The sequence below is a fragment of the Lissotriton helveticus genome, chromosome 1_1 (genome assembly GCF_964261635.1).
Source record: "Lissotriton helveticus chromosome 1_1, aLisHel1.1, whole genome shotgun sequence".
Taxonomy (NCBI): Eukaryota; Metazoa; Chordata; class Amphibia; order Caudata; family Salamandridae; genus Lissotriton; species Lissotriton helveticus.
The window spans coordinates 1,766,220,813-1,766,247,076 of record NC_136057.1 but is presented as its reverse complement, the minus strand read 5'-3'; the positions used below and the strand labels follow the sequence as shown (position 1 = coordinate 1,766,247,076).

The following is a 26,264-nucleotide window of genomic DNA, read 5'->3' as shown; positions in this document are numbered from 1 at the left end:
CAAAAAGGCCAAAAACAAACGTGGGTAGACATTATTGACTCCTCAGTTAAATGCAAAAAGAACAACTGATGGACAAAATGCTGAACAATGTCAAACATTCACCCCAGTATGGAGATATGGGCCTAAATCCATCATTGTATTGCTCCCCATGCCATTCCAGTTTAAACCCAGCCACATGCAAATCCGTCTTGACCAAGCTACCCATGGGAACAGTCCAGCCCGAACAGCCAAGCCAGATCTTCTCTGGACTGGAAACAAGCATCCTGGGACTGGTTTCGGGGTTTCTGGTCCAGGATTTTCTGGTCCAGGGAGTAACTGGATTGGCAGTTCGGGCTGGACTTTTCCCACTAGGAGCAGGGTCAAGTCTGATTTGCATATGACTGGGTCATAACTGGGATGGTGTGGTGAGCAAAAGAATGATGGATTAAACCCAGTTCTTTGTGATTGGTGGTGAATGTTTGAATTGTTCAGCATTCCATCCATCATTTGTTCCTTTTGCTTTCGACTCCTCAATAAAGAAACTAGAGGGATGAGTAAAAGGTAATAGGATAGAAACTTATGAAGGGCTGCATAATCTGTTGATGAAAGATCAGATCCTGACTAATTGTACCACAGAGCTATTGCAACAGCATCTAGTAGATTCTGAACTGTCCTCTCCCAGCGACCTGGGGAGGAAGGCAGGCAAATGTATCAGATCCAGGGTATCCCCCAAAAAAAGACCTACCGTGGAGGTGACTCCAAGAAAGGAGCACAGACTTCTAAACAGGGGAAGGAGGTGACAAGGGTCCCTAAAGGTCTCCAAAAAACTTCTCAGGAGGGTGGGCCCCGAGACTATTCCCAATCCAAAGGAAAGGGGTATCAAGGTAAAAATTGGGATCCCAAGATGGCTTGGATGTGCTATGACTGTAACCAGCCAGGGCACAAGAAGGGTGACACAATATGTACCAAGAAGTCCCCCACTGGTGGCTAGTCCAAGGGGATAGTTAGTGTTGGAATGGGAGTGGAAGTGTACTCTGGAGATTGGAAAGGTACAGACAAAGCCAAGATTCAATGGGATTGAAGTAGAGGCTCCGAGGGATACAGGTGTAAGTGTCACTATGGTGGAGGCTCAACTGGTTTCCCCTGACCAAATGATCCCTGGTATTAGTCACCAAATTGTCAACACTGATAATGAGACAGGGCTTCATCCAATGTCTTTAGTAAATCTAGAGTGGGGAAGAGTTACTGGCCTGAAGAAGGGGTTTGTGTCTCCTGCCATATCAGTACAGTGTCTGTTAGTCCATGATCTGGAGACTTCAGCATGGTCAGAAGTAGAGAAGAGGGGGCATGCAAAAATGCTAGGTCTCTCTGAGTTGGTGTGTGTGTGTGTGTGACAACTAGGACACTGGCTGCACGTCAGGGGAGTCAAGAAGAATAGGTGACTAAAACTATGGCCCAAAACGTCAAAAACAAGAGGATGGGCAAAGAGACTGGTGACACAGCTTCTAAGAGGTCAGAGGATCAGGGGAAGAAATCTCCTCAGGGAGATGACCTGATTGATGCCTATGGAGGGAACTACAGCTGAGCTGCTTGGGCCTGACCTGGCAGAACTTCTTGATGCAGAGGGACCCTCCAGCGAGGACCTTTGCCTAGAACAAAAGAGATGCCCTACTCGTGGAGGGCCTGAGGCAGCAAACTGCCAGGCAAGAAGAATGAGATAACAGTGGCACTTACAGGGTTTTAGTGGGAGGATGAGCTCCTGTATACTGAGGCCAGGGACCCCAAACCAGGGGCATCGAGGAGAGTGGTGGTCCCCCAGGTATACAGAGAGTTCATCTTAACTTTAGCCCATGACACCCCCTTGTTGGACATCTGGGACAAACAAAGATCTGGGACAGGTTGGTTGCCCATTTTTATTGGGCCCAGATGTCTGAGAAAGCAAAAGCTGTTCTGTTGCTCCTGTGCAACCAGTCAGGCCAGTGGCAAGACAGGTCGACAATCAAAATCTCCCTTACTTGCACTACCAGTGGTTGGGACTCCCTTTATGAGGGTAGGGATGAACATGGTTAGTCCCTTTGACACCCCTACCTCATCTGGAAACAGATTTATTCTAGTGGTAGTGGGCCATGCCACTAGGTATCCTGAGGCAATTCCCCTCAGGACTGCAACTGCTCCTTCAGTGGCAAAGGCCCTCCTTGGCATGTTCACCAGCGTTGGGTTTTCTAAGAAGGTGGTCAGTGATAGAGGGACAAACTTCATGACTGCATACCTAAATCCTATGTGGAATGAATGTGGAGTGAGTTACACATTCACTACCTCCTATCACCCTCAGACTAATGGCTTGGTAGAGAGATTCAACAAGACCATTAAGGGCATAATCATGGTACTCCCAGAGAATCTCAGAAGGAGATTAGATGTTCTATTACCATGCCTCTTGTTTGCATACAGAGAGGTGTGTCAGAAGGGGGTTGGCTTTAGCCCCTTATATCTTCTGTTTAGCCACCCTGTAAGGGGTCCTTTAAGTCTAGTGAGGGAAGGATGGGAGAAGCCTCTCAAACCCAAACAGGACATAGTGGATTGTGTGCTAGGACTATAATCACGCATGGCAGAGTACATGAAGGAAGCAAACAGGAATTTACAGGCCAGTCAGGAACTTGTCAGATATTGGTATGACTAAAAGTCAGCACTGGTTGAGTACCAGCCAGGGTTGCTGGTGTGGGTGTTGGAGCCTGTGGGTGTTGGAGGCTGTGGCTGGGCCCTATCTCATTTTGGAGAAAAAGGGGGAAGTTACCTACTTGGGAGACTTAGGCCCTCCCAGGAGTCTTCACAGAGTACTCCATGTAATCTGCCTAAAGCCACACCAAGACAGGGCTGACATGACTATGTTGATTGTCACTGATGCAGGACAGGAGAAGGAAAGTGAACCTCTCCCTGACTTGTTATCAACCAACCCACAAGATGGTACAGTGGAGGGTGTAGTCCTGTCTGATTCTTTCAATGTACAGTAGGAGACTGACTGCAGGCAAGTCCTCAGCCAGTTGGGAGAGCTCTTTTCTTTGATACCTCAACAGGCAACCTAGTGTACCCATGATGCAGACACTGGGGACAGCCTTTCTGGAATGCCACATAATATTACCACCTTGCTACAGTAGGGCTGAGGGATGAGCCCTGGCGGACTCCACAGACAATATCCTTGAGATCGGAAATGACAGGTGGTAGGCAGACCCTATGTGTCCTTCCAGTAAGGAAGGTGATCTATCTGAGCGCATCCCCTTCGATGTTGATGTGGTGGAGTCTTTCGATCAGCATGTTGTGGGATATGGTGTACAAGGCTGCAGAGGGGTTGACGAGCACTAGAGCCACTGTTTCTCCTAGGTCCATGAGGGTACAGATGTCATTGGTGACTGTGATCAGGGCTTTCCCAGTGCTGTGATTGCTGTGGACCCCATATTGAGAGGTGATGTGTAGCTGGCTCTGCTCAAGGTGTGTTGGGAGTTGCCTGTTGAAGATCTTTTACAGTAACTTGGCTGGGAATGTGAGCAAGGAGATTGGCTGGTGGTTTTTAGATTCGCTGGGGTCGGAGGAGGGTTTTTTGAGTAGTTGTCGGACTTTAGAATGTTTCCAGACATTAGGAAATGTTGCAGTTGTGATCTAGGTGTTGAGTTGCTGGTCAATCCTTTGGTTTCCTAGGTTGAAGATTTGTGCCGGCATGGGTCACTTCTTCTGTGTCTTGGGTGACATTTGTCATGGCTTTCAGAGCCCCTTCTGAAGTTCCATTTTGTAAGACCTTCTCTTCAAATGCTAGAAAAGATTAAGATCCAGCGCTAAGATCGTAAATTATCTAAGGGTTCTTAGAATAAACCCCCAACACCTTTACCAGGATAACTCCACATAGGCAAGCTAAAGTTTTACTTCAAATATCTTTATCTCGCTGTTAGGTAGCATGGGCTGAGTTCAGGTCTTATTCAATAAAATGAAAAACGAAAAATGATGCAGAATATAGGAGCAAAACCACGATAATAAACATGACAGATGCATTAGGTATTTGTAACAAAAGGTTTAGAGAAAAAGGAAACTAGAGGGGAAACGGCATTTCCAATTTGTGATGAAAGTCAACAGGAGTCACTGTTAATAAGGCAATCTTATGTTATCCTATTGAAAACATTGACATGATAAGAGAAGTTATTATGCACCTTCTGAATGAACAAGGGCAACGTGAGGCCAACCCATGACAGTACAGAAGGCCTACTGGAGTTCATGGCAGGGTGGTTGCTGATTTGCACCTAAATATAGATTGGGCTCTGTTGTCCCCCTAACTGATTGGATCTTCCCAAAGTCCGATGATGATGCTTGATCTTGAGTATAGATCAGAGGTGCCTAGAGCATGTCAAGAGGCCCGGATTCATGACACATTTTCAGGATATTCATTAAGTAACTGAGGGTCGGATGTACGACCGTTTTTTGTGGTCACAGAGGGGCATTTTGCCCTTTTGCAACCACAAAAAACGGTAGCACAATGTACCAACCCTATGTTGTGAGTCACTAATGTAATAGCGACTTGCAAAGTGGGTTAGAGACTCACTATTAGGAAGGGGAGTACCAAGGGCGTCCCTTCCTAATAGTGACTCTGAACCCTATGTAAGAATGTTTTGCAACTGCATTTGGGGTCGTAAAACACTCGCAGTTTACCACCCTCTTCCAGAGAGTGGTAAACAGTTTACAAATGGGAAGAGGTCCCCAGGGGACCCTGAATGGATGCGCTATCAAATTTTAAGAGCAGGCAGTACCCTTAAAAAATGAAACAAAATCTTTTACTTTTTTTTTTTTTTAAATGCATCCCGTTTTCCTTTTAGGAAAACGGGCTGCATTAAAAAAAACTGTTTTGTTGACAAAGCAGTCTCAGACATGGTGGTCTGCTGACCCCAGCAGTCCAACATCCCTGGGAGTGCCAGTCATTCCCAATGGGGTTGCTAATTGTGACAGCCTCATTAATATGCATCAGGCATGCAATGTGCGACCCCATTGGGAATTGCAAACAATATCTCTGACACTGTTGTACATTGATGTTTGCGACTTACAAATTGCGACTCGCAATTGTGAGTCACAAACATCAATGGTCGTACATATGGCCCTGATTTTCCTTTTCCTTCACTGTATGTAAATCAAACCCTAAATCTATGTTGGCACCCCAGATATACACTGCTTGCACTAATAAAAAAAAGTTCGGACCTAGCTGAAGCACTAGTGAAACCATGGAAGTTGTATCTTTTTGGGCAGGTACTGAACTTCAACCCAATAAGTAGGTCTCTTCTTCTCGGACACTTTTTTAAACAAAGCAAACTGTTCAATACTCTGTACAATGATGCAGCAGCCGAGAATGAGCCGGTTCCTCCTCGCTCTGTTCTATGCCATGCTTAAGTGAGGTGTATATGGTATTGGTGCAGGGACGGAATTGGACACACAGGTCAGCTGCTGGAAGGGATGAATCATAAGCTTCCGACTTTAGGCATATAGGCACAATAAGGTACCAGAGGAGGCATATTACATGACTTGGCATTTCATCTAGAACTTACCTTACCGTGCTAGAACAGGGATGTGTGAGGAAATATGATTGGGGCATATTTAACCTTTGCCCGATTTCTACGGTCATTGCTGATCTGTTTCTAATATGTACATTCATTCTAATGCATTTTCCTTATAGATAAATAATGTACAATAGTCATGTAATATAATACCAATGACTGTATGCATACTGCTTTAGGGGTACGGGATGGGGCTCTAAGTATACTGACTTCGGATTAGAAATTCTCCGATTGGTTTGTTTGACTCCTAACACTCCCTTTCGACTAGGCCCTAACTCAAAGTGGAGGGGACCAGCTAGCTTTCTTTCTCCCTACTCAAAAGGTTGTTTTATTCTGGAGCTCAGGGGACATACTGTGTCTTGCTCTCCAAAAACTGGGGCTAACATAAAAGCCGGATACCAAGCCACAAAGTCTGCACTCTGAAGGGGGAGGGGAGGGGGGAAAAAGTCCTCAGGGTATAATATAAGGACCCCTTAACCCTGCGGCGTAATGGGGGAGGGGTCCGAGAAGGGCAGCTACTGTCGACCAAAAGTTTAATAAACTTCCCATTTTTCTCATGAGGTTTTCGACTCTATTTCAGTCTCATAGGGCTGCACATATGAGAGTAGTTCTTAATTTTTTGGGAAGAATATGATATCCTTTTTTTCCAAATCGTGAAGAAAAGTTAAAACCAGTGGCGGCTCCTACGCTAAGGTGAAGGAGAGTCACCCCACTGACTCAAAAGGGAAAATACAACGATAAGAACGTATTGTTATGCTCATTGTAGTTTCCTATTGAGTCAGTGGCTCGTGGGGTGGGGCTGGACAGCACAGGGAGAGGAGTGGTTTGCACTCCTTAAGTGCACATGACAGCTTGGCCAGCCCTCTCGGGCCAGCCAAACAGTCTGAAAGGGCGAGATTTTGATCGATACCTTATATCTATTGATCCAAACCTCGTTCTGGTCGACTGAACCTTTGTTGCCTGTCTGTGAGGAAAGAAAGTGCACCTATTTCCAAATTAGTTCACCCAATAAAGGACTCGGCTCCCAAAGATCACAAACAACTTCTAGCTTTCAAAAGTTTATTGTAAAGATATGATAAGCTGCAAATACAGGCATCTCAGAATGAGATTCACGAGATACACAGGTCCAATTACATACATGTGCTCTCGGAAAGCCCTCAGACGAGCAACAGAAATCACTAACACAAGTTCTAAGAATAATAAAGCTATCAGCATAGACGCATATCTCTCCTTCATTTAGGTTGGAGGAAAACGCACAGGTTAGGCTGTCCCTACCCTGCTCTAGATGGTATCCCTACTTAACCAAGTCCCAACCTAACAAAGGTGTCAGCAGTGAATGACCCCCAAGGGAAGTCACCCACTCTAAGTCTCTTGGTGAAAACCTATAGTTCTCCAGTCATGACCCCTCTCTGCCTACCCATCCGCTCTCTAAAGGGTCCTCAGGTATCTGCTCTAACTCCACCCAGGGGTGCTGTCCCTAATACAAAACAGTCAACAACATTTGAGACGCCCCTTGCGAGACGCCCCTCACGTGGTGTAGCTTCTGGCTTTTTCCATGATGCTTTGTATTGGGCCTCATACGTTAGAGTTGACCTTGCTTCTCAGACTCTTCTCCGGTCCGCTGATACCCCTCAAACATTCCGGAACCCTCCTCCATGTCTAGGCCGTCCACTGAACAGACCTCTATTCATTCATTTATAATTGGATCCCCCCTCTTCCTTTGCAGACTGATATCTGCAGCCAAGAACCCAACTCTCATAGACTTCTAAAAAGAAAAAGCTTGCAACATTTCTCAGCCCAGACATGTACGTATAAATCAACGTTAAAACATTTCAGGCCTACAATATTTCTCATTATTCAGTAAACATTTCTATAAATCATGGCCCATTTAATGCGATGACCAAAACATTAATACAATCTGTGTCGTGAAAAGAAACACCTTCCCTTTTAGCTCTGCAGCTCTGGCCCTGAGGCCTACCACATTCTGCGTTTAACCACATACCATCTTATGTTTTAACAGCTACACGACATGGATTCAGAAATAATCACATCTACTAAAATCATATAATGTCACACATTTCTGTATTAGTTCCACTTCTACTTAAATCTCTATATTAGCTATACATTTAGAATATAATTGCAGATACTATTAGCACTCATGGCATTTCTCCTCATGATTTGTGCTTACTACAGATAAGTGTGATGTACTCATACATTTAAGTCAGTTTGCGCTCTCTCAGTTCCCCCCTTTGATGACCTCTCGGGGTCATCACTAACATTTAGACTGCAGTTATTGCTGGCATTCTCTGCGCTTCCAGAGCCCTCAGGCTCCGGTACTGATTATCTTGTATGGCAGCCAATCTCTGCAGCTGCTCTCTTTGGGCCCTTTCTGACCTTCTTGCTCTGTACCATTTGAATACCCTCACCAATCCCCACAATATAATCCCACAGATCAATATTATGATGATAGGCTTTAGGATATACCAAACAAAGCTTTTGCCTAAGGTGGAAAACCACCCTCCAACTGTACTCATTCCGTGGCCCACCTTTTCCCAGACATTTTCTCTACTCAAGTCTTCGATCTCCTTGTGAATATTAGTTATGTTCCTAATAACTTTCTCAAGGGGCTTCGAATTGTCTGGAATGTAAGTGCAGCATTCCTGGACCTTCAAAGCCTTACAGACTCCGCCCTCTTTTGCTAATAGGACATCTAACGCAAGACGGTTTTGAAGAACCATAGCCCTTATCGATTGCATCTCTCCTTCTACCAGCATTAAGGACTGAGCAGTGCTGGCAGACAACCTGTCGACAACTGTTGCCAGTCGTCTAATTTTAACATCATTAAGGATTACTCCCAAAAGAGGGAACATAGCTCCAAAGACATCTCCAACCATTTCTGCATCTCCTACATCTCTCCTTCCCCTCGAAGATGTCTTGCCCTCAATGATCACTAAGTCTTGTGCATGATATATTTTGGGGAAGACAATTGCTAGGTAACATGATCCATACCAGTTGTCAGGTAGTCTCACGTAAGCATTTCTTCCACATACAAAATACACATTTGGAATCACTTGCATTCCCTTTAGGAAATCCTTAGTATAGTACTCTAGATTGAAAGCATGTTCACAGTCAACTTCACCCACGTATACATTTTCATAATACGTTTTGGCTCGGTGAAGACATAGCTTTCCTCTCTGCGTCTTATCTAAAGCTATTGGACCACTACTACCCTTTCTCTTGTGTGCCTTCTCTTCCTCGGTCCAATCTGTTTTCCATTGTCCTGATTTTTTCAAAATCTTTTGTCTCCTGTAACGATCATCCACCTGCCCTATGAACTTCTTCTCGACTTCTGACACCTTACATGTCAGGTTATTTCTACGGGCATGTGAAGTATCTAAGGTAATCCAAGGAATGAAGAACTTGGCCAATCTGTCTTCACTCTTCCAGTAGTCCCATTTGTTCATCTGCTTATAATTTGGGACTTCTGGCAACACTGAATCATAATTGGAGAAATAGTATTCAAAACTATCTCTCTCATAAAATATACTAAGCAATAAGCTACATGTAATGCCATATGTCAGCGGGAGGTGATGATATCGAATTCCCTCATCTACAGACGCCGGCAACTGCATGCAGACGTAGCAATCCTTAACCTCCATGGCATCCACGTATTCATATAAGAGTTTAGCATAAGCATTTGACCTAAAGTCTCCTTGGGACTCATCTACGTGTAACCTGCGGGCTTCTGCAGCCAATAACGCTTTCTCTTGAGTGTTTTCCCTTTTCTCACCAGCAACAGTAGGTGTAAGCGTTTCTACAGATTTCACATCAGTTACCTTTACCTCTTCCTCATGTCCCTTTACATAAGAAATTGTTACCACTAAAGCTATTAATATTATCACTCCTACTATTAGTGTACCTATCATACATTTAGCTCTGCGGTTCTGGGTGCCGGCCTCCATTTCGTCAGACAATATGGCTCTCTCTTATCTTAGCAAAAAGTTCTTTTCCTCTCGTTCCTTTACAGTCTCTTTTAATCCTTTTGTCTTTCGAATCCACACAACTGGAGGCTGACAACCTTCTTCGCAAAAGTCCTTTAACAGTTCAATAAAGACAACCCTAGCCCTTCTCCATCAACTCAAGGGAAATTCCCTAAAATTCTCTGCTTCCTGGGCGCTAGGTAATCTTCTTTCTCTGCTTGCTCTATTTACAAAGTCCTTTAACAGTCTACTATCAGGTTTGTGGTTGCAGCTTCAATAGCATAGTTCAGTATTTCCAAACGAAGATTGTGCTCTTCATGTGCTGTTATCGTTGTACCAAAGTCGGGGAATTGCAATTCTGAAAGGAACATGTGTTTTAGCTTGCTGAGGCGGGGAGGTCTGGGGAGCATGAATGTTAGTGACCCTTCTTGTTCGACACCGGGTACCAACAGTCGTATTTCCACGGTGATAATGGGCTCAGAACTGGACACCACCACCGCTCGGATCCTCCCTGTCTCCGGTTTCACAGACATTTGTCGCCAGATATGTCCACTCAGGAGTGGAGTATCTTCTGTTAGGCACACGCACTCTTCTTGACCTTCTTCGGTCCGGTGCTTCAGCGCCCTGAGCACCTTCTTCTGGGTCTGAGTCTTCGGATATCGGAGGAAGGGTTAACTCTGGAGTTGACCTCAGGCTAGAGCTCCTTCTTTGCGGCCAATTAGCTTCTCCACGTGCCCTTCTACTCCTTCTCCTTCTTGTCTGTTCTCGCTCTCTCTCAGACCTGTCAGGGTCTGACTCGTACTCCCAGCTACTTTCTCCTTCTGTAGCGTCTTCTGTTTCGCTGTTGTACTGACCGTCCTCAGCTTGGTCAAACTCGTTCCCTGCTTCCGCTGGCACCTCTACAGCTTGGCTAGCCCCCTCTATGGCTTCTCGGTCCTCTGCTGGACGTCTATCCGAGAGAGGAGCTGTTTCTTCCAGAGGTGCTGGAACCCTTCGCGTATGTGACGCGTGGATCCAATTGGGCAGGCCTCCCACCTTCACAGCTGTGTTCGTGATCAGGATGATCTGGAAGGGCCCACGCCAACGAATATCCAAGCAGCTTCTTCTCACATGTTTTTTCACCAGGACCCAGTCCCCAGGGTACAGGTCATGGCACGGGCCCTGGCACGCTGGAACCTCGGCAGCCTGCACCTGAAGGGACACAGAACGAATGGCGTCAGACAGCCCCTTACAATAGTCCAGGATCATATCATCTGTGATATTTAACAGTGCAGTAGCTGGGACGGATGGCAGCCTCATTGCTCTCCCCATTAACACCTCATGTGGTGACAACCCTGTCCTTCTGTCTGGGGTACTACGAAGGCTCATGAGAACCAATGGCAGGGCGTCAGGCCAACTCAGGGTCGTTGAGGAACAAACTTTGGCTATTCTGGCCTTGATCGTGCCATTGATCTGCTCCACAATTCCTGAGGCTTCTGGTCGGTAACTGCAATGCAACTTCTGGTCAATATTTAGCGCTACACAAACCATCTTCACAAGCTCGCTGTTAAAATGTGTTCCCCTATCTGATTCCAAAAAGGCCGGCACCCCGAAGCGCGGAATGATTTCCCTAAGCAGTAACTTGGCCACTGTGAGGGTGTCGCACCTACGTGTAGGGTATGCCTCAACCCATCTGGAGAACACACAAACAACCACCAGGACATAGCGGAGGCGGTTGCACCTTGGCATTTCAATGAAATCTATCTGCATTCGATTGAATGGACCTCCAGACCTTCCTATGTGACTTAGTGCAACTGGTGTTCTTTTCCCTACGTTCAGCTGCTGGCAGGTCACACAACGCTGGCACACTGCTTCTGCTGCTATTCTAAACTTAGGATTGTACCAAGTTTGTCTAAACACTCTCAGCATAGCATCTCTCCCTAAGTGTACGGGACCATGTATGAGTCTAGCCATTGGACTCACCATCTCATTGGGCAACACTGCTCTGCCGTCTGCTGAGACCCAAAAATGGGTCTCACCCATTACACATCCTGCCTTTTCCCATGTTTCTTTTTCAGAATCAGGAGCGTTTTCTTGCATGGTTGACAGTTCATCCCAAGTATCAACAGTTTCCAGTATCATGGCTAATTCAGTTCTTACATTTATTCCACCCACTTCCACCTCTGTGAAAGAGTAACCTTGTTCCGCGCAATACCGCGCAACTTCATCAGCATATCTATTGCCTTTCGAAACAAAGTCCTCATTTCTGGTATGTGCGGTGCACTTTACAACTGCGATACTTGCTGGGCATTGCAATGCCTCTAACAACAGGCGCACAAACTCTCCATTGCGAATGGGAGAGCCTGAAGAGGTCATGAAGCCTCTTTGAGACCATAACTGCCCGTAATCATGAACTACCCCATAACCATATTGGCTGTCGGTGTATATGGTGACTCGAATTTGATTGCTTGCCAAGCAAGCACGTGTCAGGGCAATAATCTCGGCTACCTGAGCGGAGTGTACTCCTTCCAGGCACCCAGCTTCCACAACTCCAGTAATTGTACAAACAGCATAAGCTGCTCTCAACTGCCCAACTTCGTCTCTTACACATGAGCCATCGACAAAGAAAATTTCATCTGGGTCAGTCAGTGGCTCATCTACGATGTCGGGTCTGGGTTTGGTGCATAGTTCAGTCACATCAAGGCAGTCATGGTCTGTATATTCATCATCATCGTCGATATCATTTGGAAGTGGCATCAAGGTGGCAGGGTTCAAAACAGAGCATCTCTTGAGGGTCACATTCTCTGCAGCAAGAATAACTTGCTCATAGCGCGTGAGCCTGCTATTGGTCAGATGCTGTGTTTTGGTCCTGGTCATCAACAGTTCAACAGAATGGGGCACGCACACCTCTAACGGGTGCCCCATGACGATATTTTCACATCTCTCAATGCTGACACCCGTTGCAGCAACGGATTTGAGACATCCGGGCAACGCTGCGGCTACTGGGTCTAAAGTAGCCGAGAAATAAGCAACTGGTCTACGGGCATTCCCATGGATTTGGACTAACACAGACAACGCGCACCCTTCTCTCTCACAACAGTAAAGAAAAAATTGTTTATTGTAATCAGGCATTCCCAATGCCGGAGCACGACACAGGTCCTCTCGCAGCTGTAAGAACGCCATCAAACAGTCTTTGTCCCATGGTACCGGATCACTCATCTCTTTGTGCGTCAGTTTTTGCAAGGGCTTTGCTTTCAGTGAAAAGTTCACGATCCACTGTCGGCAATAACCCACCATCCCTAGGAACATCCTGACCTCTCTCTGTGTTTTAGGCGCATTCATTTTCATGATCACCTCTATCCTGTCTGGTGACACCTTTCGTTTGCCTTTCTCTATTCTGTGTCCCAAGTACTGCACCTCTGTCAAGCAGTACTGCAATTTTCCCGGGGACACCTTGTGCCCATTGGCAGCTAGGTGATTTAACAAAGCAATGGAGTCCTCCCTGCAAGCTTCTTCTGTTTCTGACGCCACAAGGAGGTCGTCTATGTACTGGACCAGAACTGACTTCTGGGGCAGCACTAGACTTTCAAGATTTTTCTTCAAAAGCTGGTTAAAGATCGATGGGCTCTCTGTATACCCCTGAGGGATACGACACCATGTTAGGACGCGATTTTCCAGCTTAAATGCAAAAAGAAAATGGCTTTCTTCGTCCAGAGGGATCGAAAAGAAAGCCTGGCAAAGATCGATCACAGTGAACCACTCAGCTTGGAATGGAATCTGAAACAGTATCACTGATGGATTCGGTACCACTGGACAACACGAAACGACTATGTTATTAATCTTTCGAAGGTCCTGCACTATCCGAAATTTCCCATTTGGTTTCTGGAGACCCATAATCGGGGAGTTGCATGGACTACCCACGATTTCTTTCAGTATTCCCTGTTTAATCATGGACTCGATCACGGGTTTTATGCCTGCAATCGTTTCTGGAGTCAATTTATATTGGGGTGTTCTTGGGAACTCAGCATGCGGTTTCACTACAATTTTCACTGGGTCCACCCCTTTGACCAATCCAATCTCTTCCCCAGTGAAATCCCATACTTCTGGTGCCACTGTCTCTCTCAAGTCCCAGGGGAGCTCATCTACTGTTAAAGTAGGGTACAGCTCCACGCATATTCTTGAGTTTGCAACTTTGAAATCGGCGTCATCATCATTGGTCAATACCTCCACTCCCTGAGGTGTACAATATATAGTACAATTCAATTTACACAACAGGTCTCTCCCTAGCAGACACACAGGACTTGAATCGCAAACCACAAACTGGTGCTCATCGCTGTACTTCCCTATTTTCACCTGTACCGGTTCTGTCAATTGGCTGGTTATTCTCCTGTTTGCGACCCCTACCACCTGTATGGTCTCTCCAGACATGGGCAGGTCTGGAACTGCAGCTGATCTGATCGTGGATCTAGTGGCTCCTGTGTCCACCAGAAATGTCGTAGGGCACCCTGCTACTTCTGCTTCAACATAGGGTCCCCTCTGGTCCACCTCCAAGGCTGCCCCGAGGGTGCAGTCTTCTCTTTCCACTCTCTGTCCGGTTAATGGGTCCACATAATAGCACTCTTCCCCTTCCACAAACAGGGGCATTTGTCTATAGGTCTTACCCATACTCCCTACTCGAGGAGGTTGCGGGAACTGGGCTCGGGGAGGAGCCCCCCCCCCTTTGAGCACCTTTCCTTGGTATGGCGTTACCCCTCTTGTAGGCGCGCTTTGGACCTCTTCTTCCTCCATCTCTTGCTCTCCTATCTCTACATTGTAGGGGCACTCGCGTTTCCAATGCCCCACCTCGTTGCACTGGTGGCACCTAGTCGTTTTCTTCAAGGCAGCTATATCTATTCTGGGTCTAAAGGTGGAACTCTCCTCATTGCCCTTGTTCTGACTGTACTGCTTCTTTCCTCCTGTACCTGTTCCTTGCTGCTGTTGCTGTTGTCCCCCCTTCCCTGCTGCCTGCATCTGTACCACCATCAACTTTTCTTTTAGTTTCTTAGCCTTGGAGTCTATCTCATCACAGCAGTACCTGGCATATCTCAGTATTTCGTCTAAGGGTTTACTTTGCCAACAAATCGAGTGTTGCTGAATCATTAAACTAATATCCGGTCTCAGTCCCAGGACGAACTTGGACACAAATTGCCCTATGTCTTTTGGATCCATTACATCCAAGCCGCTATACTGTTTAAACGCCTTCAGCAATCTCTCGTAATATTCGTGAACTGTCTCTTTGGGTTCCTGTCTTGTTCGGTCTATTCTGACCCAATCTATGTCTTGCATTGGCACTTTCTCTTTCAGCCAAGTCATCACCCTCTCGAATTTTGCCATCACAATCTCGGACGGCCCATTAGTCTTAGCATCTCTCTCTGGCTCCGTTGTGGGCCACTCAGCGCTAACCTTGCATGCTGTCCACAGATCTCCTGGTACTACAATGTCAAACAGCGTGTTCAGATCTATCCAAAGGACCTTTGAGATTTTTACAAATCTCTCCACTTGCTTGTACCACTCCACTGGGTTTTCACGTAATTTGGGGAAAGAGGTGGTAAAAGCAGCTAAATCTCCCCTACTCCAAGGGACATGGACATAGTTCCCATTTGCAACTTCACGCAAAGGGTAAGCTTCTATTCCCTGCTGTCCTGGTGTCATACCAAGCGTGCTTCTCCTGCCGGTCCCTTTCTTGGACCACCTCTCTTCCCACTTATCTAGTGCCCTCCATGTCCTTATTCCAGCGATCAGTTCCCTTATGTGCGTTTTCAGCCCAATCGTTCTCCTCTCATCTAGGTCTCGATCTGTATAATGTAGCCTGTGGTTACCCTGTAATGCTTTGGTTCTTGACAAGTCCACCATATATTTGCCTGCTAGTTCGACTAACTTCTCATGGACTGCTCTCGCTTTTCGAGTAATGTCCTTTGCCATATACAGTATTTCATCCTGTTCATACATTTCCATTCTTTCCAAAGGCAGGGTACCATCTACCATGTCATCCAGGTCTGACCTTAAACTGGTGACATCGAGTCTCTTAGCTTTTATCTCAGCTCGCAATATGTCTTTCGAAGGGGGCTCACTGGTCTCCCTACCATCCCAACTTCGAGCTCTACGTTTGGGTTCGGGAGAGTTAATGGGTGCCCTCCCTTGCTCCCATCTCTCCAGGTCCCATGCTCGGCCATCCGATCTTGGAAGGTGATGGAACACGGGCCTGTTACCCCTATCCTTGCTCTGCCCACTCTCTTCTTCTTCTCTCCTATCACCGCACACCTCTCTATTATTTTCCCTCTGCTCTCTACTCTCTCTTTGCCTAGTATCGCTCAGTATCTGATACGATCCTTCCTGGTTCCCCATATTCCCTGGGCTGCGCTCATTTCCGTCATCACAGGGACTATGATGCGACCTCTCACAACTCCCATTCAGTTCTCTGGTGCCAGGTACACAGTGTGGACACTTAAAGCTGTTTCTGTACTCTTGCGCTCTCCTCTCCCCTTCACTGAGTATTGGGCGCGCCACCCCTTCCCTCCCGGGGCCCCTGTTTTCCAGGTCTGTTCCATCTCCTCTCCGGGCCCAATGGGTGACTCCCCTACTCCCTCTACAGTCCCACTCCGGGCTGCTCTCCCCAGCCCCGCAGTGAGTCCGAGCTCGGCTGTCCTGACTTTCCCTTTCAGCTTCCGCAGCTATGATGTTCTTTTGAGCCTTCACTGCCTCATCCCACTGCTTCATGTACTCATTTAGCTCTTGAAAGGATTTTCGTCCAGATCCCCTCAGATCTACTGGCCATCTAGGGCCCCCAGGATCTCCTCCTGGGTCCCCTGCTGTGTGCATCGGGGTGCTCCACTCTCTGGGTATCGGTATCTGACTTGGGGAATTGGTCGTATCGTTCCTTCTTGCCTTCTCTGCTCTTTCTCTGTCCTTCCGTACCCGTTCTTCCCCTCTTGCTCTCTCTTGGTCATATATCGATATTATAGGACCTATGGTAACAGGTACCTGTAGTGCATCTGGTAGTGGGTAGGATGTGGCGCTTTCCGTTTCCGGCGCTCTTTGTACCACAAACCTCCCGACTACCTGTTGCACCTGACTAGGCTGGGACAGCTCTTTCTTTGGCTCAGAATCCCACTCTGAACTGGGAAGCGGTCTATGCTCTCCTGCATTGCCCCCCTTGTCTCCTTCTGTATGCTCGACCTCTCCCCCTGCTCTATTATACGGGGGTGGCCTGTCTGTCAATAATCTGTTTATCAGGCTGTCCTCTGTTTCGCTCTCATCATCTTCTTCTAGGGGACTTTTATTTACAGGCGCCTCTAACACTGGGTACAGTTTATTTACTTCCAAGTTATGCACTCTCCATCTCTTAGCATCCGCATCCCACCTGGCATCCTGCACTGCCCTTACCGATCGTTTCACCCTTTCTTGTCGTCTGTTCATATTCTTTTCATGCGCTGCCCTAATCCATGCTTCAAGAGCTTCAAACTGGGTTGGTCTAGGCAAGGGTCTCATTGAGGTCATGACTGATTTTAATCGATGTAACACCTCTAATCTGAACGTCCCGTACTTCGGGAACGTCAGTTCCTCATTTCCTTCAGTAATCTTACTCCACTCTGATATCCAAAGGATCGTATGCAGCCCAACATTCACTGCCATATAACGAGCTGGCGTACCCTCCGGCGGGGCTTCTTCCCCTTCATACGATCCCCGCTTCTCCTTTCTAAACACCGCTTTCAGCCATTTAAAACACTTCATAATTATGCGCACAATATCCAGCCTCGCTACTCTGTTTACTTCCTGATGACAATCCACCAATCCTGTCGCGGCTTTGCTAGCTTGGCCTATCGCAGCGCGGTCTTTCTCCGGTCGGCCAATCACGTCGCGACCCTTTCTGACGTCACTTTTCTCCGCTTCGCAGCAGCACCCCTCCTTTCTCAACTCGTCTCCCGGTTATGCATGCGTCCCATTCATACACCGAAAAATGACTACTTCCGACCAAGCGGTCACTTCTCTCGACTGTACGTCCACAGTCTATCTGTAATTGTCAACACAACTGACGAAATGTCTATCGTCTCTCTGATAGGTTGCTTACACACACAGTAACTTCCGACCAGCGTCCGTTACTCACGCACTCACTCTTACGTTCCCCCTATCTCGGTCTTTCGGGTGATCAATGGTACCTCATGACCCCCTTCACACTAGTTGACAATTACTCTGGGTGTCCGATACACCCGGACCACTTAAGCTCTCTTGAACTTAAGATTTCCACCGGTTGCGCGCGCTCACAACCTGTTCCACAGTCACTCTACAGACATTCAACTCCGCCAGACATTACAACATAGATACAATACAAAACACCGCAATCTAACACGCATAACCCTTTATACTCACTCTCGACCGATACTGCTGCTTTTTCTGTCTCACGTCATCCGGATCTTCTTCAGCGGGCTGTTCTTCCGATCATCGATCTCTAGGGGCCTTGGGGTAAGCTAACCTGGCCTAGGTCACCGTCCTCAAGAAGGCAACCATCCTCTATAGCTACCAACTGAAAGGGCGAGATTTTGATCGATACCTTATATCTATTGATCCAAACCTCGTTCTGGTCGACTGAACCTTTGTTGCCTGTCTGTGAGGAAAGAAAGTGCACCTATTTCCAAATTAGTTCACCCAATAAAGGACTCGGCTCCCAAAGATCACAAACAACTTCTAGCTTTCAAAAGTTTATTGTAAAGATATGATAAGCTGCAAATACAGGCATCTCAGAATGAGATTCACGAGATACACAGGTCCAATTACATACATGTGCTCTCGGAAAGCCCTCAGACGAGCAACAGAAATCACTAACACAAGTTCTAAGAATAATAAAGCTATCAGCATAGACGCATATCTCTCCTTCATTTAGGTTGGAGGAAAACGCACAGGTTAGGCTGTCCCTACCCTGCTCTAGATGGTATCCCTACTTAACCAAGTCCCAACCTAACAAAGGTGTCAGCAGTGAATGACCCCCAAGGGAAGTCACCCACTCTAAGTCTCTTGGTGAAAACCTATAGTTCTCCAGTCATGACCCCTCTCTGCCTACCCATCCGCTCTCTAAAGGGTCCTCAGGTATCTGCTCTAACTCCACCCAGGGGTGCTGTCCCTAATACAAAACAGTCAACAACATTTGAGACGCCCCTTGCGAGACGCCCCTCACGTGGTGTAGCTTCTGGCTTTTTCCATGATGCTTTGTATTGGGCCTCATACGTTAGAGTTGACCTTGCTTCTCAGACTCTTCTCCGGTCCGCTGATACCCCTCAAACATTCCGGAACCCTCCTCCATGTCTAGGCCGTCCACTGAACAGACCTCTATTCATTCATTTATAATTGGATCCCCCCTCTTCCTTTGCAGACTGATATCTGCAGCCAAGAACCCAACTCTCATAGACTTCTAAAAAGAAAAAGCTTGCAACATTTCTCAGCCCAGACATGTACGTATAAATCAACGTTAAAACATTTCAGGCCTACAATATTTCTCATTATTCAGTAAACATTTCTATAAATCATGGCCCATTTAATGCGATGACCAAAACATTAATACAATCTGTGTCGTGAAAAGAAACACCTTCCCTTTTAGCTCTGCAGCTCTGGCCCTGAGGCCTACCACATTCTGCGTTTAACCACATACCATCTTATGTTTTAACAGCTACACGACATGGATTCAGAAATAATCACATCTACTAAAATCATATAATGTCACACATTTCTGTATTAGTTCCACTTCTACTTAAATCTCTATATTAGCTATACATTTAGAATATAATTGCAGATACTATTAGCACTCATGGCATTTCTCCTCATGATTTGTGCTTACTACAGATAAGTGTGATGTACTCATACATTTAAGTCAGTTTGCGCTCTCTCAAGTCCATTGCATCTTCCCCACTAGTGTTGATTTACAGAGCCTGGTGAGGAACATGCAAACCCTCCCAGTCCCCCTCTGATCGCCATGGGTCAGCACTCAGACCAATGCATTGCAGTGTTATGATTGGCTATGGGGACCCTGGGAGCCGGATGCTTCCTGTTGCTTCCTGCTGCTGGCGAAGACAGGTAGAAGAGGATGGAGGAGAGGTGACGGCCGGCAGGCCGAGGTAAGTGTTCTTTTTTTTCTATTCTTCATTTCCTTTCAACCCCCAACCCCCACCCCCTCAATCCACCTCTCCACATCCCCCTCCCCCCAGCCCTACCACTCCCGAACGGTTGCAGTCGCTACTGGTTGAAACAACACAAAAAGTGCAGTGAATATATTCATGACAAACACCATGCACAATGAGCACTGTAGCCAGGCTCTATGAACAGGGTCCATGGATAAAGGCTATGCACAGCTGATGCAGAGGTACAGGGCCCAGTGCAGAGGAGTCTTTCACGCCAGGCCCTGTTCTCAGAGCAAACAAGGCACAGACCTAAAGGCTGCGTGTGCTGGTTTTCTTGTAATCCCCACTGTCTAAAGTTGACCAAAAGGCCTGGCCTGCAGCTAGGCCTTGGGCCCTGTCTCTTGTGTGGCCAACCCTACTTGCAGCCATACCCCACTTCGCATGATCACAATGCAGTTGCAGGGCCTTTGTAAATGCCTAGTTGTTTTTAATTCTTTTTTTCTGAGTGGTCGACAGGTTATTGGTGCAGGACCTGTCCTATCACTGAACAATGTACCAGTCCTTATATTATCCAGTCCCCACCTCATGGAACCACCTGCCTACAACCTTCAGACGTGAACAGCAGGTACTGAGCCCACCCCATGTGCCACCACCTTTGGTCATGCACAGTAGACTCGGGATATGGAGTTGTAAGCATGTTAGGCTTTGCACTACCCTCGGTGCAATCAAACTAGCCGCATATGCACTTGGGAAATAGTGGATTCTGGGTCTCACCTCCATCCAAGCCCCGCACTAGCCCCTGTGCCGCTAATTGTAAACCAGATTGCCACAAACTTTGGCCATATGCAGCGGGTTCCAGGGTCATATCTTCTGCCAGCCCCAAGACCTGCATTGATCACTGCCAGCAGTCTTTGGCCAAGCATAGTTCCAGTTTGACTAATTTTTGTTTTTCTTCAACCTTCCACAAAAAAAATCATTTTATTAAAACATTTGTGGATTTACATGCACATTGAAGGATTCAATGACCCTGGTCTATAAATCATGTGAGGAAAATATTGGGGCACTATCTCTTCCTCAGTGACCCCACCCTCGCCCTTCATCCTGAAGGTTAGGGGATGCTCCCCCTGCTCCCTCACATCACTTGTTTTCCAGGGTGTAGACTTTGGTGCTTGGCATTTTCAGTAAAAAACAATTATTATTTGCAGTGAGCCAATCAGATTGCCCGGATCCTTTGATTCTCCAAGGATGCATGATTAACACATTGACCAACAGGGAAATATCCTCCCGCTTCCACTGGGATCTGAGGACAGTTTTTGAATTAACAGACAAGATAAAGAAAAGTCCCTTTATGATTAACTTTTGGAAGCCCATCCAACACCTTTTTGTAAGACACATATCTCAAAAACTGACTGAATGTAATTAAAGCAGACCACAAAGAGGGCCTATTTGGAGTAAACTTCTGCTTCATACCAAGTTTGGTATTATTTAGTTCATCGTATTTTGCTATAGCTGTAATATTGTTCGATATGTATACTTGCACCACAACAGTGCTTTTGTGTGATGCATAGGTTAGACCATGGGTACTCACAAACATTTTCCCAGAGGTGCTAAGTTTGGTTTATGGTGTGACCGAGGGCCGCACTGATGCCAGCTGGGGGTGTAAAGTGGGTGTAGGGGAAGCAAAGCATGTATATCTAGTGGCTGTCTTTAAAAATGAAGATGTTCCTAAAGTTGAGGGCCTACTTACTTTCTTTCCCTAACTGCAATTAACCTTTAAATAAGTGATTGCTGTATGTGTAACATTTTTTTTTCCAATCCCTGGAACCAATAAGTGAATAAGACTCAATGGCGCTGAAAGTGGCGTGGACTTGTTCTTACTCCTATTTCTAGAAAAAGCAAAATTGCAGTAAATTAAAAGGGGTGTAAAGAGAAAGAGGGTTCTAAGGGTGAAGAGGGACCCACTGGAGAAAGAATAGGAGGCAGGTGTGGACTCTTCTCCCAAAGTATATCAATCAAAAACTGTAGCCACCAAAAAGCCACAAACCAGCAAAGTATAATTAATATCTGTGTAATACCGAATTTTGGGGCCCATTAGGACGCGGGCGGATTGCCCCCGCCGGGCCGGCGGTAGCTACCGCAGGGTCAGCGGGGGCAATCCGCCCTCCATCCTCAACAGATTGAACCCCCGCCACATTAGGATGGCTGGGGGGTCCGCGGCGGACGGAAAGTCCGTCCGCCGCATTTCCGGCGGTCACGAAGTCGACCAGGTGGAAAAAGTGCTTGTCTATGGTGGCGGTGTCTGCGAGACACCGCCAACCATATTAGGATGTGTGCGGTCAGATGCTTCTCCGCGGCAACGGTCCCCATGGTGAAGGCGAGGTGGGGGTGCATATGGGGGGTACCTGTGGTACCCCCATGCATTTGCATACACAATGCGGCAGGCATCGCGCGGTGCCTGCCGCTTTGTGTATGCAAATGCACAACATGCATTTGTCACATTGCGGCGGGTGCTGGGTAAACACCGCCCGCCGCAATGTTACAAATGCATGATGCGCACGCCACATGCATTGCGGGACCGCCGCTCAGGTCGCGGGCGGTCCCGTTTTCCAAGGGGATGGCGGGCAGACCCGCCATCCTAATGTGCCCCTTAGAATTTGGCAGATGGGTGACTCCGTCCACCTTATTATATATGCCATAGGATAGAATGCACGTGTAATAAGGCAGACAGGAGATCCGTCACATTTTTGATGGATTAACCCTGTCCGCCAAGCTCTAAATCAGGTCCTAAGTCTCGTAATTACATTTTCCAGAAAATATCACACGCATCAAACAGCGCAGACATGGATAGGTCCCATAGCGGGTCATTCATCACATTACAACTTGCTGCACTGGTCGCTGTGTGACGCCACACAAACAATACACCAAAACAGAAAATTCATGGTACAACCATTCACTCCACGTCACAGACACACAACCAGGGCAGCTCAATAAAAAAAAGACAAAGAACACACGTCGAACCTGATTCAATCATGAGTGTAAGACACGAGATAGCAAGCGGGAAGAAAAAATCTGACCCATATGCAGACCTCTGTCTATTCTAGGATAGGAATTCCCAGCAAATCAGAATTTACTCCATCTGGAAAATTATTGGGTGCGAAAACTCCACTCCATCGCACTTTTTGCCTGGCCAATGTCGGCAGGTCATGCGAATTTGACAAGAGGAATTCAATGCTATGACCCTTTAACTAGTCTGAACTTGAAATACTACTGACCTGACCAAGTAAAAAGGGAATACCTATCAATAGTGCAGCAGGTGCAGTCACACCATAGCCCAGTGATGTTACGAACTCTGTGCACCCAAATTCTTACATTTTCTATGCAATGGATAGGTGCCCGTGTCCCTTCCTTGCACGAGGGCCCAAGACAACCTTGCTAGAATGCTGTCAGTAAACACCTGATCACGTGTTGAGGTGTTTACCGAGTCGAGTAAACACTTCATGTAATCTATTCCACCCCCATTGTGTCCAGGGCTTTAGGCAGCAGCACGATATGTTGATGCCTAAAGAATATCTCTTGTTGCTTAAAATCTAGCGTGTTACTTGCTCCCCGGAATGGGTAAAAGCCTTCCAGCCAAGCCTGGCCAACATAGAACCAGTTCACGCTATGAAACACTGCAGGCAGGGCAGACCAGTACACAACACCTGAAAAATAACTTCGTAGGAACCCCTACAAGCACTTGAAGGGGGACCCGATTACAACTGACAGTGCTTCGAGGCATAACAATGGCAGACTTTGCGCTATCGAAAGTAGGAAAGAAATCCCACTGACATAATTAGCCATAGAAATCCCCCCCCCCCCCCCCCCCTTCCATCCAAGGCATTCTGCAGGGTTTCCTACGCTTCGAGAGGCGCCTGTATGTGATGCCCACCTCGACTCGCTCTTACCGCAGTAGCGCTTGTTGGGGTCCTGGGCTAGCTGGACAGCGATCCGGAGGCCGATGCCCGAGGAACATCCCGTGACCAGGACAGTTCTCTGCCCGCCGCCCGCCATCTCGCACACTCCAGAGCGAAAAGCGGCGCTCACGGGATAATCTCCAACTTGGAACGGGCTGCCAGTCACATGAGCCCTTTTAATCGGATGCGTTTAACCTCTGGCAGGCTGCTGCCTTCGGTAGTCGATTTACGGGAGCGTTCGGGTCTTTAAAGGAGCACGGACGCCATGTCCTGGCCGGACGCCCCACTGCCCTCTGTACTGCCACTGTTTCTGTCCCACACGCGCACATTGTGGGTGGACAAGACTTCTGTGACCCATGAAACTGTTCAACTCGGCCGCCGCACAAAGGCTTGTTGTCTATCACGTGAAACGCAGAAAAACGGAACCATTAACTTTAGCTGTCATTGCGTGTAATTCGAACCCTCCACCCAGTTTTTTGTAAAATGTATGATCCAGAATTTCTGAGCTTGTGTGTTGTGTGCAGTGATAGAAGTAGGCGGGGACGGAAGGGCACGGCGTGCCCCTACTTCTAAAAAATTGTTCAGTCCGTTCCCCTACTTCTTGCTTTCAAAAAAGCGTCCCAGGACGAGTAGTCCAACTTTAAAATGACAACTTTTTTCTTTCCGCTTCCGGGGCTGCTCGCACTTCTCTGTTGTACTCCAGAGGCTGCAGCAGCCCCCGCCCCCCCTGAGCTCGCACAGCCCGAGGGCAAGCCATTGTCATTCCGATTGAGGCAGATTAGCCCCTTTAGAATGACAATGCGCCCACCCTCTGCCTTTAACATATCAAGTGCCCCTGAGATCGGAGTTGGTGATTAGAGAGGAGCTTTCCCCAAGCAGAGTACTGTGGGGAACTTGACACCTTTGTCAATGTTGTACATGGAGGAGCAGTGACCACAGTGACCGGACAGAAGAGGCGACAGGAAAGGAGAGGTACTAGGGCAGGAGAGGTGTCGGGGCAGGAGAGGTGTCAGGGCAGGAGAGGTGTCGGGGCAGGAGAGGTGACGGGGCAGGGGAGGTGACGGGGCGGGGGAGGTGACGGGGCAGGGGAGGTGACGGGGCAGGAGAGGTGACGGGGCAGGAGAGGTGACGGGCACGAGAGGTAACGGGCACGAGAGGTGACGGGCACGAGAGGTGACGGGCAGGAGAGGTGACGAGGCAGGGTAGGTGACGGGGCGGGGGAGGTGACGGGGCAGGGGAGGTGACGGGGCAGGGGAGGTGACGGGGCATAAGCTAGAGCAGTAACGAGACGTGAGCGGTGAAAGGACAGGAACGGTGAAAGGAAAAGGGCAGTGAATGGGGCAGGAGCGGTGAACGGGGCAGGAGCAGTGAACGGGGCAGGAGCAGTGAACGGGGCAGGAGCAGTGAACGGGACAGGAGAGGTGACGGGGCCGGGGAGGTGACGGGGCCGGGGAGGTGACGGGGCAGGGGAGGTGACGGGGCAGGGGAGGTGACGGGGCATAAGCTAGAGCAGTAACGGGGCGTGAGCGGTGAAAGGACAGGAACGGTGAAAGGAAAGGGGCAGTGAATGGGGCAGGAGCGGTGAACGGGGCAGGAGCAGTGAACGGGGCAGGAGCAGTGAACGGGGCAGGAGCAGTGAACGGGGCAGGAGCAGTGAACGGGGCAGGAGCAGTGAACGAGGCAGGAGCAGTGAACGAGGCAGGAGCAGTGAACGAGGCAGGAGCAGTGACGGGGCAGGAGAGGTGACGGGGCAGGAGAGGTGACGGGGCAGGAGAGGTGACGGCGCAGGGGAGGTGACGGGGCAGGGGAGGTGACGGGGCAGGAGAGGTGACGGGGCATAGGCTAGAGCAGTAACGGGGCGTGAGCGGTGAAAGGACAGGAACGGTGAAAGGACAGAAGCGGTGAAAGGACAGAAGCGGTGAACGGGGCAGGAGCAGGGAACAGGACAGGAGCGGTGAACAGGGTAGGAGCGGTGAACAGGGTAGGAGCAGTGAACGGGGCAGGAGCAGTGAACGGGGCGGGAGCAGTGAATGGGGCAGGAGCACTGAATGGGGAAGGAGCAGTGAACGGGGCAGGAGCAGTGAAAGAGGCAGGAGCAGTGCACGAGGCAAGAGCGGTGACGGGGCAGGAGAGGTGACGGGGCAGGAGAGGTGACGGCGCAGGGGAGGTGACAGGGCAGGAGAGGTGACGGGGCATAAGCTAGAGCAGTAACGGGGCGTGAGCGGTGAAAGGACAGGAACGGTGAAAGGACAGAAGCGGTGAAAGGACAGAAGCGGTGAACGGGGCAGGAGCAGGGAACAGGGCAGGAGCGGTAAACAGGGCAGGAGCGGTGAACAGGGCAGGAGCGGTGAACAGGGCAGGAGCGGTTAACAGGGCAGGAGCGGTGAACAGGACAGGAGCGGTGAACAGGACAGGAGCGGTGAACAGGACAGGAGCGGTGAACAGGACATGGGCAGTGAACGAGGCAGGAGCAGTGATGAGGCAGGAGCAGTGACGGGGCAGGAGCAGTGACGGGGCAAGAGAGATGACTGGGCATGATAGGTGACGGGGCAGGAGAGGTGACGGGGCAGGAGAGGTGACGGGGCAGGAGAGGTGACGGGGCAGGAGAGGTGACGGGGCAGGAGAGGTGATGGGGCAGGAGAGGTG

General features: G+C 48.3%; 1 protein-coding gene across 1 annotated transcript in view; it reads right to left on the bottom strand.

Annotated features, from left to right (window-relative positions):
* Positions 1–23,761, bottom strand: part of RDH8 (retinol dehydrogenase 8) — a 300,538-nt gene extending 276,777 nt beyond the window's left edge. Inside the window, exon 1 of the mRNA XM_078659182.1 lies at positions 23,610–23,761. Coding sequence (XP_078515308.1) covers positions 23,610–23,715 — 106 coding nt within the window. The 5' untranslated portion in view covers positions 23,716–23,761. The remainder of the gene's footprint in view (positions 1–23,609) is intronic.
* Positions 23,762–26,264: the final 2,503 nt, after the last annotated feature.